The sequence below is a fragment of the Oenanthe melanoleuca genome, unplaced genomic scaffold (assembly GCF_029582105.1).
Source record: "Oenanthe melanoleuca isolate GR-GAL-2019-014 unplaced genomic scaffold, OMel1.0 S313, whole genome shotgun sequence".
Taxonomy (NCBI): domain Eukaryota; kingdom Metazoa; phylum Chordata; class Aves; order Passeriformes; family Muscicapidae; genus Oenanthe; species Oenanthe melanoleuca.
In genome coordinates, this window is record NW_026612962.1 from 4,470 (window position 1) to 20,474 (window position 16,005).

Sequence of the window (16,005 nt, forward strand, 5' to 3'; positions counted from 1 at the left end):
CCAGCCAAGCTGTCTCACTGTCTGCTCACCTGCTTCCAAAGCTTGCCTGCACTCCCCAGCTCATGTCTGTGGGAGCACAGCCTGTCCTCCCCTTTATACCTCAGCACAACCTCTATTGACACCAACAGAAGTCATGGTCTGCCTCGGGAGGGGACTTGGGGTTTATACCAGAAACACAACAGAAGCATATTACAAAATATAAAAAATAACTAGTGTTATATAATTTTCTGCTTCCTATTTATATACATATACAGCATTAAAAACCATACGAAAAAACTCCTATCTAATGCAAAACCTCGTTTTGCTAATATGCCAAAAAACAAACCAACCAAAAACAAACACCCAAAGATTGTGCTGTTTTACTCACTTTTAATACAGTTTTGTTCAGAAAAAGCTGTACTCCATTAGAGTAGAATTCTGTTCTAGCCTATTCCTTTTGTCTTTGTCAGTATATAATTATAACCTCAATATTGCACATTTCCCCAAGAGTCAGTTCTGTTTGGACCCTGATAATGAAATGCATAAAAACATAATTAGCAGCGGAAATAACAATGTGCAGCACTAAGAAATACCCCTCAGGCAACTTTGTAGGCAACCTCCAGGAGGGCTTTTTAAAAAGAAAACCCTTCCTATTACACCACAGGTGCTGCTGCTTCCCTCCTCAGTGCCTCGGCAAGAATATGAACAAACTTAGAGTTTATAAAAAGATTCCTAAAGATTATCCAGACCAACAAATACAGGCATGTGTGCACCTGTGTGTATGCACACACACACCAATCCCAAACATCTCTGCAAAAGACCAGGCATTATGCAATTAGGATCCTGATTATCAAGGGATATATTTCCAATAGTTACTACTTCTGTACTAATTAGAAGGGCATGCTGAGCTTTTCCAGCTGATGTATCAAGCAGGAAGTTCACAGTTTTCATTTAAAATATGTGTATCAGGGAGGTGTGGAATGGGGATGTTGGTTCCTTTAAATAAAATGAGTGTTAACAGGAGGGAAAAGGAAAAACAACAAATGGCAATGCTTCCATTTTTGTCTCCTATGAATGCATAATGCTGCATGCCACTGGTTTTCTGTTTATTCTGTTTTTTTTTAAAAAAGAGGTAATCATCTTCACAAACCCATAAATGAATATTGTGAAAAAGGGAGGCTCTGGTCCCTTCTTTGAAAAGCCTCTCCCTGCTGTGTCACCACTATTGACAGCTGCTAATCTTGCATAACAGCAGAGCTGTATTGGTCTGACTTGAGTACAGTACCGAAGAGTTCTTCCCCAACCACATCCCTCCCTGCCCCCACAAATGCCCCACCCATCTGCCCCATCATTATTTTTTTCCTTTTAAAAAAAAAAAAAAAAAAAAAAAAAAAAAAAAAAAAAAAAAAAAATTCAGTTTCTATTCATATTTGTTCAGTGCAAGAATAGTAGAAGCAAAAAGACATACATATTGCTTGTTTCAGTCCTATAAAGTTGCCAGCTTTCTGAGCCAGACAGCCTCTTCACATACTTCAAAATTTATTGCTTCTGAGAGTCCCTCGTCCCCACGCCGCCAGCCAGGCACGGAACTTCCCCGCCAGGAGAGCGGCCCGGAGCTCTCACTTGACCAGCACAAACTTGCCCAGCTGGCTGGCAGTCAGGTCCTCCATCTCGCAGTCCCCGTGCTGCAGAGCCACGGCCTCGTAGGCGGGGGAGGGCGCGGAGCAGCCGTGCTGCTGCGAGAAGGGGGCGGCGAGCGGCGCCGCGCTGCCGCCGCCGCTGCTGATGTACAGGTGAGTGTCCAGCAGGTGAGCGGCCGACGACGCCGGGGACACGCTCACGCCGAACAAGTGAGGGTGGAGCAGCTGGCTGCTGCCAGCAAAGGCCAGCTCCAACGAGTTCTCCCTCTGCAGCTCCGACAGCAGAATGGAGTTGGAGGCTTTGCAGGTAGCTGGCCCGTCAGAGGAGGGGATGCTGCTTGCTGCAGGTGTCTGGGGAGTCTGGGGGCAAGCTGTTTGGAGTAGTGGGTGATGCTGGAACTGGAGCATTCTGAACAAAATCCAAGGGGGGAGAGGTTAATTTGCATTGCTGGGATAATTTCATGTTCTATTCCTTCCTTTCTTGCCCCTAACCTGGACCATAACTTTCCCCTTTGTTTCCCTCTCTCCTTACCCCAGCCAGAACAATCAAAGCAAGCTGCCCATGCCAGGCTTTCCCTCATTCTGCAGAGGGCAACTATCACAACCAAGTTTATCTAGTCACGACTTGGCCACCTAATAATAGATGTTCTAGAGACAATGTGTGCAGATAAACCGGAAACACGATTTTCCATCTTGCTTCTATGGGAATGAAGAGGTGCCACCACACATGACATTTGAGGCCACTGGAACTGTGCCTCCTTTGTGGGCTGTAACTTTTCCAAATTACAAGGTCTCACTTCCTTGCCATGGGAAAATTACAGGAGGAGGCAGAGGAGGAAAGAAATCATTCCCAAAGCTAACAAAGAAAAACACAGCTTGCAGTAGGGAGAAGCAATGTTTTCCCCCGCACTACCAAACTGCTTCTCGATTCAGCAACCTCCAAATATTTGAACATCGAGATTTTTGAGTGGAATTGCACGTCCTGTGTTACATGTGCCAGGGCAGGAAGCCACAAAGGAAGCCAAGCAGTTTACCCACTGCCACACAGCAGAGATGGAGGACAGGAACCCCCAGTGACCAAACTCCCAACCTCTTCTGCTGTGTTTACCCCTCATTGCTTACCCTTAACCCAAAGTAAAGCCAATGAAAAGACACCAAAGCTCCTCCCTCACCTCTGCTGCTGCAGCACCTCCTCCAGGAGGCTTCTCCCCTCTCTGCTGCTCCCGCTGCTGCTGTACATGCAGGTGTTGGGCTGTGTGTGCTGGAAGGGGCTCATGGCACTCCTTGCTGCCCGAGAGGAGGAGGACTGACACACCTGCCGAGCAAAGCCTTTGATTTTATTCAAGCCGAGAAAGCCCTTGGCTCGAGCGTTCTTCCGCAGCTGCTGCCTAAAAGCCTTCAAGCCTGTGGGACACGAGGAAAAGAAATGCACTTTAATCCTCCTCAGTTTGCCTACAGTACAGATCAGCCCTCCTGGGCACTGCCTTCCTGGGTGTGAGAACTGGGCTAGAAGAGACTCCAGTTCATGTTCACCCTCTGCCTGGTGGTCAGAGCAGGATTCAGGGAATGATACAGTGACTGGGACAGCTGCTCCCTTGTGCAGATGGACACACACAGCAAAGGAAAAGCCTGAGAGAAACTGTGACGTTGTGCACTCCATATTTTAGGAGGAAGGTGGAGCCTGCCATCCCACTCACGGCAGCAGAAATATCTCCACGGGCAGGCTGAATCAGTGTCTGAGAACCTTTCCTCCAGGCATCCCAGGGCATCCCACCCTCCCTCAGGGCCCGTGAACACAAGAGGCAGAATATCCAGGTGTCCAGCCTCAGTGTAACACTAATGGGCAGCAAGTCCCCCTGAACCCTACCCTTTCCCAGGGGCTGTTGGGAGGGTGCAATTCCTCAGCAACAAAGCCAGGAAGACATTACCTTGAGTTAATGAGGTATCAGATGCTCTCCTTCCTTCTTGGAAGCTGACAGGCAGGAGAGAAGCACCTCCCATGCAGCCCTGGGCTTGTAACACGGGAGCGTCACGCTGGGAAGCGAGGAAAGGCGACGTCATCCTCACTGTGGCCGGGCTCCCTGTCATTACTTGACCTGCCAAACAGCTGCTCAGGGCCACTGAGCTGTCATTTGAAGATGAAGTAAGGCAGCTGTCTGAGCTAGTTCCCTCTGTGGGGCTGGCAGAGGAGGAAATGACTATACCTATGGAGGGGAAGGAAGGAGAGAAAGAACATTCCCAAGATGAGTACAGGAAGGAACAAACATGACATCAGAGCCTTCTGCCCACCTACACTGGCACTAATAAACAGCCTCGAGCTGGAGAGGTGTCCAGCAACTCGTGTTGTCCAAGGGCTTGACTCCAGCAAGGGGTCATCAACAAATAACCTCAGTTTGGGCTCCTGTCCAGCTGGCAAGGCTTGGCCAGAAACTCCAGGATCACCAGGCTCTGCTGGATCAGGACACAGTGTTTCTTTAAAACAACCAGGATGATTGTTTTGTGAATAGTTGTGCTTATTTGGTTGGTTCACAGGGTCTGGGTATGTACCAAACACAATCAGTGAGGTGTTTTTTGTTAAATTCAGGCACTTTCTTCACCCCCAGTAAAACAGCAGAAGCAAGCAGACCAGGTTTGTACTCCCCTCTGAAGGGATCTAAGTGAAATACAACAGCACAACTTCTCTTCCCTAAGGGCCCTGCTTATCTGTAGGAGGACAGAACTGGGGAGGGCAGAGTACAAACCTCTCTTCTAGGCTTCCCTACCCCAATTAAGGTAAAAGCAGCACATTCTCCCTCAGCATTTGGGCTCTGTAGCACTCCTCTGCTCTTTTCCTCTACCTACAGACACCCTTCATCTATCCCAGACTTACTTACATGGAGGGACGTGCTGATAGAAATGGGTGGTCACTTCAGCCAGGGTGTGCCTCCTGCTGGTGTTGCTGGGGATGCAGATGGGGTGGTCATATGCCTTAATTTCATCTTCCAGCTCCTTCTCCTGCCTTACTTCCTCACTGATGGTGGTTTCCAGCAGGCTGTTTGGGGAGATGGAGCGGTTCCGGAAGAGCCCGTTGAAATTGGTATCCACAGGGAAGAACACAGGCTGGAAAACATGCCAGATCACAGACTTCAGGCTCTTTTCCTTATTTCTGCACTGCTTTTTAATACTCTCCACAATTCTGTGGCATGTCTTCAGTAGGAATATTGTTTGAGAGGCTATGTGACACCATGCCCAAATGCCAAACAAAACTTAGGAGGCAGAGTGCAAAAGTCACAACTCCCATTATTGTGGATTGGCAGAACAATGAAAAAGAAAGAAGCAATGCAGAGTTTAGCTGGGAACACCAACCTGTAATGGATTGCTTATGTCACAGTCCATTTCTGCCTGCAAGGATGGCTGAATCAGGCTCTGAGGTTGCTGGTAAAGCAGAGATGATCGCAGGGTTTCACTGGTGAGAGTGTCCTGAGGCATCTGGAGAGAGAGCAATGCACAGAAGCCATCACACACACTGCAGTTCCACGTGACTTTTCAGATACTGGAGAGTCACAGAATTTCCCTGCAAGCTTTCTCCTCCTGCTTTCTATGAAAACGAACAAAGCTAATCCATCAATGCCAACACAAACACAGAACTCCTCCTCATAAGTTAGGCAATTTAACTGGAAGTGCAATTTGCAGAGGCACCCAAACCACACTTTAAAGGGGGTGGGGGCGAAGAAAATAAAATGAATGTCAGAAAAACACATTAAGTGACTCATGGAGTACTTCTGAGGAACCTACAGAATATGCAACAAAGAAGCACAGCCAAGCCATGCCTAAAAGGGCAGACTTCCATGAGAAGTCTAATCCTGTGGCTCATGATTGACCTGCACCGGAGGCAGACTATTCTTTGGACCATGACCCACGGTCACTTCCTAGGAAACAGGGCATTAATATTCACTCAGCCTCCTGCTGAGGAACAGCAGGCTGTGTCCTGTCAGAGGGCAGCACTATCAGAACAGGTTTCCAGAAGCCTGGCAGTGCCAGGGAAGGCAGACCCCGAGGTGCCTCCCCTCCTCACCTCGGCGCTGGTGATCTCGGAGCTGCGGGGCCGCGGCTGCCGGCCGGCTGCCGGCCGAGTGCACACCTGGCTGCTCCGGTACTCCTTGAGCCGCTCCAGCAGCAGGTAATAAATGGCAGCAAAATGGTTGTAGCTGCTGTTCTGCAGAGACTGGAAGACATTGGAAAGGCCTTTTGAGTTACAGGTAGTGTAAGCAGCCAAAACTCATCACTAATAGCTCAGAGTAGCACACTCTAGAAAACCAACCAAAATCCAGAAGGGCAGTGAAGGTTTTATGTTGTGACACCAGATCAAGGCCAGTCACTGAATGACCCACAACTGCACCACTGGCATTCTGGTGGTCACTGGAGATGCATTTAAAGGGCAAGAACTCACCTCTACAGTCCTCTGCCTGTCGATGCCAAGGGTCTGCATGATCCCAAGGACCTGCTCGTTGTAGTCACCCAGGTTGGAGTTGTAGTTTTGCATGGAGAAGGACAAGGACTGCTGCTGCTGAAGGGAGGGGTCAGCCTGCATCCACTTGTGCTGCTTTATCTGGGAGATGGTTATCCGCTTGGTTGGGTCCACAACCAGCATCCGTCGGATTAGTGTTTCACAGTCTGGGTGACAAAAACAAACTCATGAGCAAGGGGCAAAAAATAACAGCCCAGCCCCAGGTCAGTGCTAAGAACACTTCCCAGAAACAGTGTGAAAACAGGAATTGAAGGTTTGGGAGCTGCTGACGCCTGACCTGACTATCAGATATTCCAGACAGCACAAGAGATGTCCACATGCACATCACAAAAACAACATCTCACTTCAGGAAATGAAGCTGTACTGGATACCAGGCGGCCTTGCACCTTGTACAAGAGCTGGTTTTGAGAGGATGCAAGTTTAATGGCATTACCTCCACGTAAAATAGGTCAGAACTTAGTACAGAACCCCATCCCATACAACTTCCTGGTCCTGGTCCTATAATGCTTATTTACTTATAACCAGGAAATAAAGCTTGTTCATGGCTATAACTGATAAACTTCAGACTTCAGCAGGTAATCTCCACGTGACAACAGAAGCACGTTCACTTGGTTTTGAAACCAAATGAGAGAGAGGTGATAACATGCCTCAGTTTCATGTTTCTCATCAGACTGTTGGAGTTCTCAGTAAACACTATTCCTGCTCTCCTCAGCAGCACAGCCACACTGGAATACAGCCCTTCTGCTAAAATAAAACATCTTCTGCTATAGCTAAAATATCTTAGGAGAACTACACCTATCTCAGCATTGCAGGCTAGTCTCATCAAAATCCTGTTTTCTCTCTTTTCTGAGTGATTATTTCTCCAGCTAGGCAGTCAAGTATTTTTGTAATCCATAGGGATATTCTAAGAAAGGAAACTACAGCCTTTTACATGCAGCACAAATCAGATCCCAGAAAAGTAAACGTCTTCTGCCCTAGAGAAACTACTGGATACATAAAAACAAAATATTTGCCAGCTGCAAAGTGAACAGCTACCCCTTTACAACACCTGTTCTAACATTAAGGATCTGAAAAAAAAGCACCTTCGGACATGAAGTATGGGATGCGGAACCGCCCCTCCAGCACTCTTTGCCTCAGAGTTGGTAAATTGGGTCCATCAAAAGGCAGAGAACCACAGACAAGGACGTACAGAACCACCCCAAGGCTCTGCCAAGAGAGAACAGCACAGCACATGAGTGACTCCAGGAAAAACAATGATTTTGAAGGCCCACAGGCCCTCACTAAGTGCCAAACTGAGTTTCTGAGGAATAGCAGGCTCACCCATATATCAAGGTGAGGTCCTTCATATTCTTTGCCTTCAAAAACTTCTGGAGCTGCATAGGGTGGGCTTCCACACCAAGTGGAGAGGGGCTCTCCTGACTTGTAGAAGTTTCCAAAGCCAAAGTCTGAAATAAAGGTGAAAATCTGGGGTAAGACAAAAACACTCAACCACATAGTAGTAATTCAGAAGTAGCAGAAAATGGAGAGAAAGGAACATATGTGTTGCTTTGTTTTTTGCTTTCATTTAAGTTATTCCCTTCTGTTCACAAAATCTGTTCTGAGAAATATCTGTAACTATTATTTTCACTTACACAAATACAAATACATTTATAGGATCATCCTAGGGAAACCCAATGTGTAAACAACAAGCCTGATGTTCTTTATAAAGTGACCTCCTATTTCCTATTACCTGCTAATTTGATATTCATGTTAGCATCCAGCAGGAGGTTCTCTGTTTTGAGATCCCTGTGCACGATGTGGTGGCTGTGACAATATTCCACTGCTGAGAGAATCTGCCAGAACTTCTTCCGTGCTTCACTCTCACTCAAGTGCCCGTTGGAGGTCAGGTGATCTGCAGAACAAAACCAGAGAGGATTTGGAAACACCCCGAGGAAATTTCTCATAATCCTGCAGGTGCTGCACTTGCTGTTTGACAGCTGACAACACAAGCCCTAGGTTTTTAATCAGAATATATCTGTTACTCAGGAATGACAAAATAAAGCCATGGTTTCTAAATCTAAGGAACTGTGAGCTCTGCCAGTGAGGACTTACCAAACATTTCTCCATTTTTTGCAAACTCAGTAACAATGTACAGCATATCCTTTGTCTCCATAACCTGTGAAGATACAAGAGGACATGATTTAAAAAAAACCAAAAATGCAGAGCTCTGTAGCTCATTTATTTTTCATTTATTTTTCTATGTGAATTCTCAAACATATCCATTCAAGTTTATATTTGCTGCAGCAGCTGGCAGTAAAAGCATCTAATTTTGCACCACACAGTTCTTCCCAAGCAAACTGGTAATGAAAAAGATAACAAATCAAGGCTTATGTTCCTACATTATACAATGGATTCCCAGGCCATTGTTCTCACCATTACCAAGCTACTTAATCTCCATAAGAGAGCAGATGAGTGTACAGATAATTTCATACACTCTCCTTTTGTTAAAATATGCTTACATAGTTTTATGATTAATGTGACTTATTTTGAACATGCAAAGAAATTTAAAAGTTTATCTGAAGTTGTCTTTGTTTCAAGGCTAGTGGGGGCTCAGATCAGCAGGGATGGACAAAGCAAGAAGTGGTATCAGACCCCCTGCTCCTGTTTGCAGTTGGCTGGGACATGGGGAGCCTCCTGTGCAAGTGATAACAGGCTGCTGTTTGTGTAACAGCAGTGCTTGATGCACATCAACAACTGTCAATATATTGCCTATCAATCCAGTATCAACTTGCTTTGATATTTCACAATATTTGCCTTTGGAGGAAAATTAAAAAGAATAACTAAAATCCAAATGATGAATGAGAGATGATTAGCGTTTCATCTTCAATTGCCACAGAACACACCTTTGAAAAGTTGCATTTCAGACTTCACAATACAACCCTGGAAACATCTCAGATACTTTGTTTTGGAAGCAGGAGGCTCACAACAGGTTAACAATCCCAAAAGCCTCAGTTCTACTTCAAAGGCTGTAACTTCCAGGCTCCCAACATGTAACCTTTTTCAAAGACTCTTGTCCTCCCCTCACTACAAGTACACACAGACACAAAACGAAAATAAACAAAGAAGCAGCAAAGGAAGAGAGGTTCCCAGTTTAAAAAACTGAAGGAAAGTGTTCTGGGAAAGTTGCCAGCTGGATGAAATTAAGACGCGGTGCTGAAACTAAAACAATGATGAAATAATACAAGAACACACACCCTACATTGGTATGTCATCCAATTCCATCCCTGCTTCTCAGCCTCCATCAAACAGGTAAAGCATCAGTTACAACAACAAAGAAAAGAAAACTTCACTGAAAAGCAATTATGGTCCACTACCAACGTCATTTGCTGCATCAAGTGAAGTGGTTCAACGAGATGGAATTTAACCTGCTTTTCTAAATGCTCTGAAACAGTATTTTCACCCACATCATTCCACTGAAATGAACTCAACCGAACTGTTAGAATGTTTCTGTATGTCCTATACTGCCCCATGGGCAACCCTGACGTCAGCTGTTAACACGGAATCATTTTTGTTATGACGGGTAACACTCTAAATACAAACACTTCATGTGTGTCAAGGTCTTTTAAAATAATGCCTTGCCTAAGCACCTGCCTTACTGGCTCTCTTCAGCCTTACATGTTAATTAAACTTTTTTTTCTTCTTTTTTTTTTAAGCTAACAAACCCAGCAGTAAGATCACAGCTGATAACAGTGTTTACTACTGCACACGGACTTTCAGACCTGCTGCTTCATCCATCCCCACCTTTCTCCCCTCTGCCCTTTCAGCCAGGTCCAGAGACTGATACCTCTGCCCTGCTCGTGACAGGGGCTTGCACCAGATGACCTTTAAAGGTCCCTTCTGACCCAAAGTGTTCTGTCATCTTCTTAACTCCACACAACATTATTTAAATGATTAAGAGGAACTTACACCAAAGGCTACTTAGATCTAACATTTGGAATTTGCAGAGCAGTTCTTGCTCACAAGACAAATGCGATCCTGCTTTCTGCATTCTGCACAACACATTAATTTGTTCCTACGGTTAAAAATATCCATCAGTGCAGAAACTGAACAAATCTAAACCAAAATTGATGTTGAAACTTCTGGGGAAACAAAATTCCCTTTCAAAACTACACAGACTGCAACAGAACAACCAAAGAGATAATTTTTTTAACATATTCAAAGCACCTTTAACGCATTTAGCACCTTTTCCTTTTTCACTAATCCAATTCTTTGATTAAATTTCCACTTAGACTTTTCTACTTAGATTAATTTGGTTTAATTGTTGGTGCTTTTAAATTCCTTCCGCTTAAGGCAAACTCAACTTTAGTGCTTCCTTCTCTACCACCCAACATGAGTTTAAGTCTTCCTCTTATCTAAAGCACGTCAGAAGTTCCAGTCCTCTCAACTGGGAAAAGCAGAGGAGATAGGAAAGGCAAGTTAATCATAAAAGTTCAGACAACCCGTTCCTCAGTCTGAAACAAACGTTAGCCTGGTTTCAACTGTAAATTTTACAATGCATTTTGTCAAAAAAGCTGTCTAATGTACCAGAATCTTGCTCAAAGAACGAAGAATGACTTTGAAGACACTCAGTTATTTTTCAAACATTTCTCAAAAAGCATGCCAGTATTTCAATATGCATTCTCTCTGCAAATATTAGATGTAAAAATCAGGTGCAAGAGAAGACCACAAGCATATTTTATCTACGTGCTATGCTTCAAAGCTGGACTCTTACCTGATATAGCTTGATAATGTGGGGATGATTCAAAAGCTTCATTATCTGAACTTCTCTATAAATCTTCTCCAGATTACTTGGGTCTAACCTTGTTTTGTCTATTATTTTTATTGCAACCTGCAAATTTAGATAATAACAAAACAACCCTAGGTATTACAAAACAGGTACTCTCACTGTTAAAGTAGCTTAAAAAAACGAAAAGACACACCCCCGCACAAACACACCACTCACAAAATCCAAGTAAAGTAGCTTTTAAAGTAGCTTTTAAAGCACAGACTTGACAAAGCTGATTCTGTTTTTCTGAACCGCACAGATTTCGCGGCACAGAACATTTTCATTTTTCTTTTCTACGTCAAAGGATTACACGTAAGGTAGCGAACAGAACCGCAGAAATTAGCACTGGACAGGATTCTGTAAATCTTTTAATCCGTCCCATGCCAGTGAAAAACAGATTCTTGTAACAGACTATCTCCTATAGTGACTGAAACGATTTTGACATGCACCAGAAATATAAATACGGCTGCACGCCCAGGAAAAGAATTATTTCTGCCAATAAGACCCCAAGTTCTTTGTTCTTGAAGAACACTGAATGAATAAAAAAAAAAAAATAAAAAAAAATAGAAAATAAAAAAAAAGCAGAAAACAAACCAACACGTCTGAAACCTTCAAGAGCTCCTTAATTTGCAGGGCGTTTTTAGCGAACTGAGAGTAACTCAGCGGAGCTACAGTAACACTCCGAAGTGCGGGAGCAGTTTTTTTGCACATATTCTTGCCGAGTTTCGAAATTCCCACAGCGGGAAAACTCGCGGCATCCCCGCGGGCGGGCGAAGGCAGCAGCGCCCCGGAGCGCCCCGACAGCGCCGGCCGCTCGCACCCACCTGCGTTTTGGTCACCCTGTGCCGGGCCAGCTTCACCACGGCGAAGTTGCCTTTCCCCAGGGTCCTCTCGATGTCGTAGAAGCCGACTCGCAGTGGCCGCTGCGCGGCCGCGGGCGCCGAGGCGAACTCCGACATGATCACCATGGCTCAGGCGGGGGCCGGGGCAGCGCCTCAGGACGGGAGCATCCGAGCGGGGCCGGCACGGACACGGCGGGGCCGGCACGGACACGGGCACGGGCACGGCGGGGCCGGCACGGACACGGACACGGACACGGACACGGCAGCGCCCTCAGCCCCGCTCCGCCAGCCCTCAGCCCGGCGGAGCGGCCGCGCTCGTACCTGGCGGGCGGAGCGAGCGTGTGAGGGCGAGCGCGGCGCGGGAGGGAGTGCGGCGGGCCCGGCGCGCTCCGGGGGGCAGGCGGCACCGCGCGGGATGTCCCGGCCCCCCGCCCTGCCCTGCCCGCCCCTCGCCTCCATCCGCGCAGCGCCGCCCTCCCTGCCCGCCCACCGCCGAAAGCCGAGCCGGGCCCATTGACGTCACTTTGACGCCAGCGCGACGCGCGGCCGGGCGCGGGGCTGGAGGGGAGCGGAGACACCGCGGCGTTGCCGGGGAACGCGCGGCGCTGACGCGGGCGCTGATGGAGCCGTCGCCCGGGAGACCCGGGGGGGCGGTGACGTCAGGGATGCGGGGATGCAGGGGGAGCTCGGGGGGTCTCCTGCCCGCCCCCCGGCCCGGCCCGGCCCGGCCCGGCCTCCCCGCTCCATCCCGACTCCTCCCGGCGGCTGCGGCACCGCCCCGCCGCTGGTGACCCCCCGGTGACCGCCGCTGCTGCCGCGGTGTGATGGGGAAGTCCCGCTGGCGGGAGGAGAAGTGCGGCTGCAGCCCTGCAGAGGAGCCGTTCTCCCCGATACCAAGGCACGGGGGCTGCGGGTGCGCTGCGAGCTTTGCGCTGGTGCCTGCAGCAGGAAGCGCAGCCGCCTTCCCCTGCCCGAGCCTGGGTTTCCCTGTCCCTGCGTTCCAGGGATGCTGCAGAGTATCCCCTCAGAGGCTGGGGACACCCCAGCAGCCCCTGGGTCCACCAGCTGGGCACCGACAGCAACTAAAGTAATAATAAAGAGTATGTATATATTAAAAATCACAGAATGGTTTGGGTTTGGGAAGGGAGCATAAAGATCCTTCAGTTCAGGGACACCTTCCACTAGACCAGGCTGCTCAGAGCCTCATCCAGCTTCACCTTGAACACTTCAGGGATCCAAGGGCAGTCACGGCTTTTCTGGGCAGCCTGTGCCAGTCCTTCATTACCCTCACAGTAAAGAATTTCTTCCTTATATCTAAGCTAAACATACTCTCTGTCAGTTTGAAGCCATTCTCCCCTGTCCTGTTACTCCAGGCACTCGTAAATAGCATTTCTCCATCTTTTCTGTAGCTCCCTTCAGGTATTGGAAGGCTGCAATTAGGTCACCCTGAAGCTTCTCTTTTCCAGGCTGAAAAATCTCAATTCTCTCAGCCTTTGGTCATAGGAGAGGTGCTTCATGCCTCTGATCATCCTGGTGGCCTCCTCCAGTAAGTCCATGTCCCATATATTTATGCAGCCCTGTGATATCATTTCAACTCTACACTCAGAATACACCTGCAGTTCTATTGTCTCTGGTCAGTGTGGAAGTGAGGCTTAGGAAACTTCCCTTTGGCACACCAAGGCTTAAGGATGTTGTTTAGGATTGAACCTCAGCCAAGAGACTCCTCTCAAGGTCAGATGTGAAACAGCAGATGCACAGAGCTCAAACAGGGAAATCTTCAGCCTCCACACAGCAGGTGACCAAAATGATTGCAGACTTGGAGTCAAATTCCAATCTAGTCTCAAAAGTAAGTCTTGAATTATGCCTGCCATATCTGGTTTTCAGCTTTATCTTCTCTGTTGCAGTCAGTCTAAGCTCTTTTCAGACAGGTAGTTCTTCAGTCAGGAGATGGGTTTCTGACTGGAAAACTCTCCCTCTTAGTCTGAGTCTCATCCCTGACTGTCATAGCCCATGGCAGACTGAGAGGTGACCCTTCTCTTCCATCCAGGGGCACCATGCAAATTGGATTTGCTAGACTGCTGGAAATAAGGTAGAAAAGTTACAGCTCTGCTTCACGCTGAAAATTTCAAAGCACTCAGTAAAAATCTCTTCAAAGAGAAGATGGAGAGGGGATCTAATCAATACATAAAGGATCTCCAAGGTGGGAGCCAAGAGGATGGTGCCAGACTCTTCAGTGTGCTCAGCATCAGGATGAGGAGCAATGGCCATAAAATTAACCACAAAGATTCCCCACCTCAACATGGGGAAGAATTTGTTTCCATGGAGGTGGCAGAGCTCTGAACAGCCTCCCAGGGAGGACACAGAGTTCCCCCTCTGGAGACATACCAGACCCACCTGGATGTGTTCTGTGTCACTGCTCTGGGTGACCCTGCCTTGGCTGAGTGATCTCCAGAGCTCCCTCCAGCCCTGAATATTCTGTGATTTTGAGATTGTTTTCACTTGTTGTGGATGTTCTCCTTAAGGTCCTGAATAACTCCTGGAGGGTTCAAGAGGGATGTGCTGGGGGAGGAAAGCAAGCTTTTGTAAATTTACAGGTGGGATGAGGAAGATGCGGTGCCCTGCATAAATCAAATTACATGATCCATGAACTGTGTATCATCAACGTGCTTGAGAGCTGTCAGGATGTTTTAGTGAAGTTTTAGTGTTTACACTGCAGGCTCTTTCTCTTAGAAAAATGGAGAAATAACACCTTAGATGAACGCCCAAGCTTTGTTTATATACAAAACCCAAGCTGTCCCAATGCTTGCTCTCTGTGAGCAGGCAGGCTGCATTCTTCAGGTTTGAATGGAGCTGGGAGGGGGCAGAGCTGGTGGCCAGGAGCTGAAGGACAGGAGCTGCTTCCATGGTGTGACCCAAGTCACGGGACTGCTATGGCATGTGCTGTAGAGAGGGGAACAGCACAGAGCCAGCCTGGCCTATTGTAGCATTCAATTAGTGCTTACACAGTGCCTTGAATAACTCACATGAAAAGCTGACTTATTATTATTGTTATTATTGTCATTATTAAGCTAACAGTATATTCTCTGTGGGGCTCATGAAGAGGAGGTGACGCACAAACAGCACATACAGTAGCAGCTGCATGTGAACAGTGCCCCAGGAGTTATAAAGAAAAAAAATTACCTTAATAATGGTTCCTCTGCTGTAGTGGGATTTTCCTCCCTTTAATTATAGTTGCTGTTTTCATTTGAAATTGATTAAGTGTTTTAGGATGGCAAACAGAGCTGGTCTTTTTAGAAAGAACACTCAAAGACAGCCCCAGCGAGGAGTGGAACATTTTTATGCCTTTTTAAAGAACTCAAAATTTCTTTCTTCCAAAATGAGAAGACAACTGGATTTGGTGCTCTCCAGAACATCTGACGATTTTCCCATACTAAGGAGAGGTGGACACCTGTGCTGTGGGACTTCCTGGAGAGTGTAAGACCTCATCAGAGGAGAATACACCATCCTGATTTTAATTACCTTCTGTGGATGGAACAGGCAAGAAGGGCAGGCAAGTGCTGCTCCCTATGGAAGGTATCTCTGTTCCAGGGAATCTGCAGTGAAGGAGGGAGCATCTCATTTCTAAAGTTAAAACACTATTGTATTATTTGTTGGGAATTAAAAAAACCCTACCTCTATTGTTGCCAGCAACCTTTAGCGTTTCTCTTTCATTTTCATTCATCCAGGTAAAAACAGCTTCCAGCAGCACTGCTCGGAAGCAAGCGTTGCACAATTTTGGTGGTGTCACAATGACATCGTTTTTCTGCCACTTTCACTCTGAATGCTGCGAAGGCATCACAGAGCTCTTATGCAATCGAGTTCTATCAGCTCGGAGAGGTGCTGCTGCTGGGAAGGTTGAGGCTTTTGCAGCTTCTGCTTTAACACTTCTGCTGCCCTCTGGTGTTTTAGATATCCTGGACGAGGAGTCACCTTGGATGATTGCACGATATCCGCGGTCGGGAGAGGTGTAATTACAGAGCTGGCTTGTTCATCAGCAGGGGAGAGAAGCGAGGAAAGTGGAGAGGCACTTTTCAGAGCATGTCCACGAGGATGTTCCTTTGACTCCTCGAGGAAGAGGGAGAAGCTGGGAGGACACAAGTGCTAAGTTTCTCCATTGCAGCAGCTCTGTGTATGGGACTGCAAACGGAGACTGATGCCTTCCAGAACTCATCTCGCAGATATTTCCAGCAATTC

General features: G+C 47.1%; 1 protein-coding gene across 1 annotated transcript; it reads right to left on the reverse strand.

Annotated features, from left to right (window-relative positions):
- Positions 1-1,371: 1,371 nt before the first annotated feature.
- On the reverse strand, positions 1,372-12,208 carry LOC130266876 (serine/threonine-protein kinase SIK2). The gene is made up of 13 exons (XM_056516152.1): positions 11,755-12,208; positions 10,877-10,993; positions 8,218-8,281; positions 7,856-8,017; positions 7,447-7,571; positions 7,209-7,332; positions 6,049-6,272; positions 5,674-5,823; positions 4,965-5,087; positions 4,493-4,718; positions 3,548-3,823; positions 2,792-3,023; positions 1,372-2,028 (listed from the first exon to the last, which is right to left on the reverse strand). The coding sequence occupies exons 1-13, from the start codon at positions 11,896-11,898 to the stop codon at positions 1,599-1,601; spliced, it is 2,397 nt and encodes a 798-aa protein (XP_056372127.1). The 5' UTR covers positions 11,899-12,208; the 3' UTR covers positions 1,372-1,598.
- Between the last annotated feature and the right edge of the window lie 3,797 nt (positions 12,209-16,005).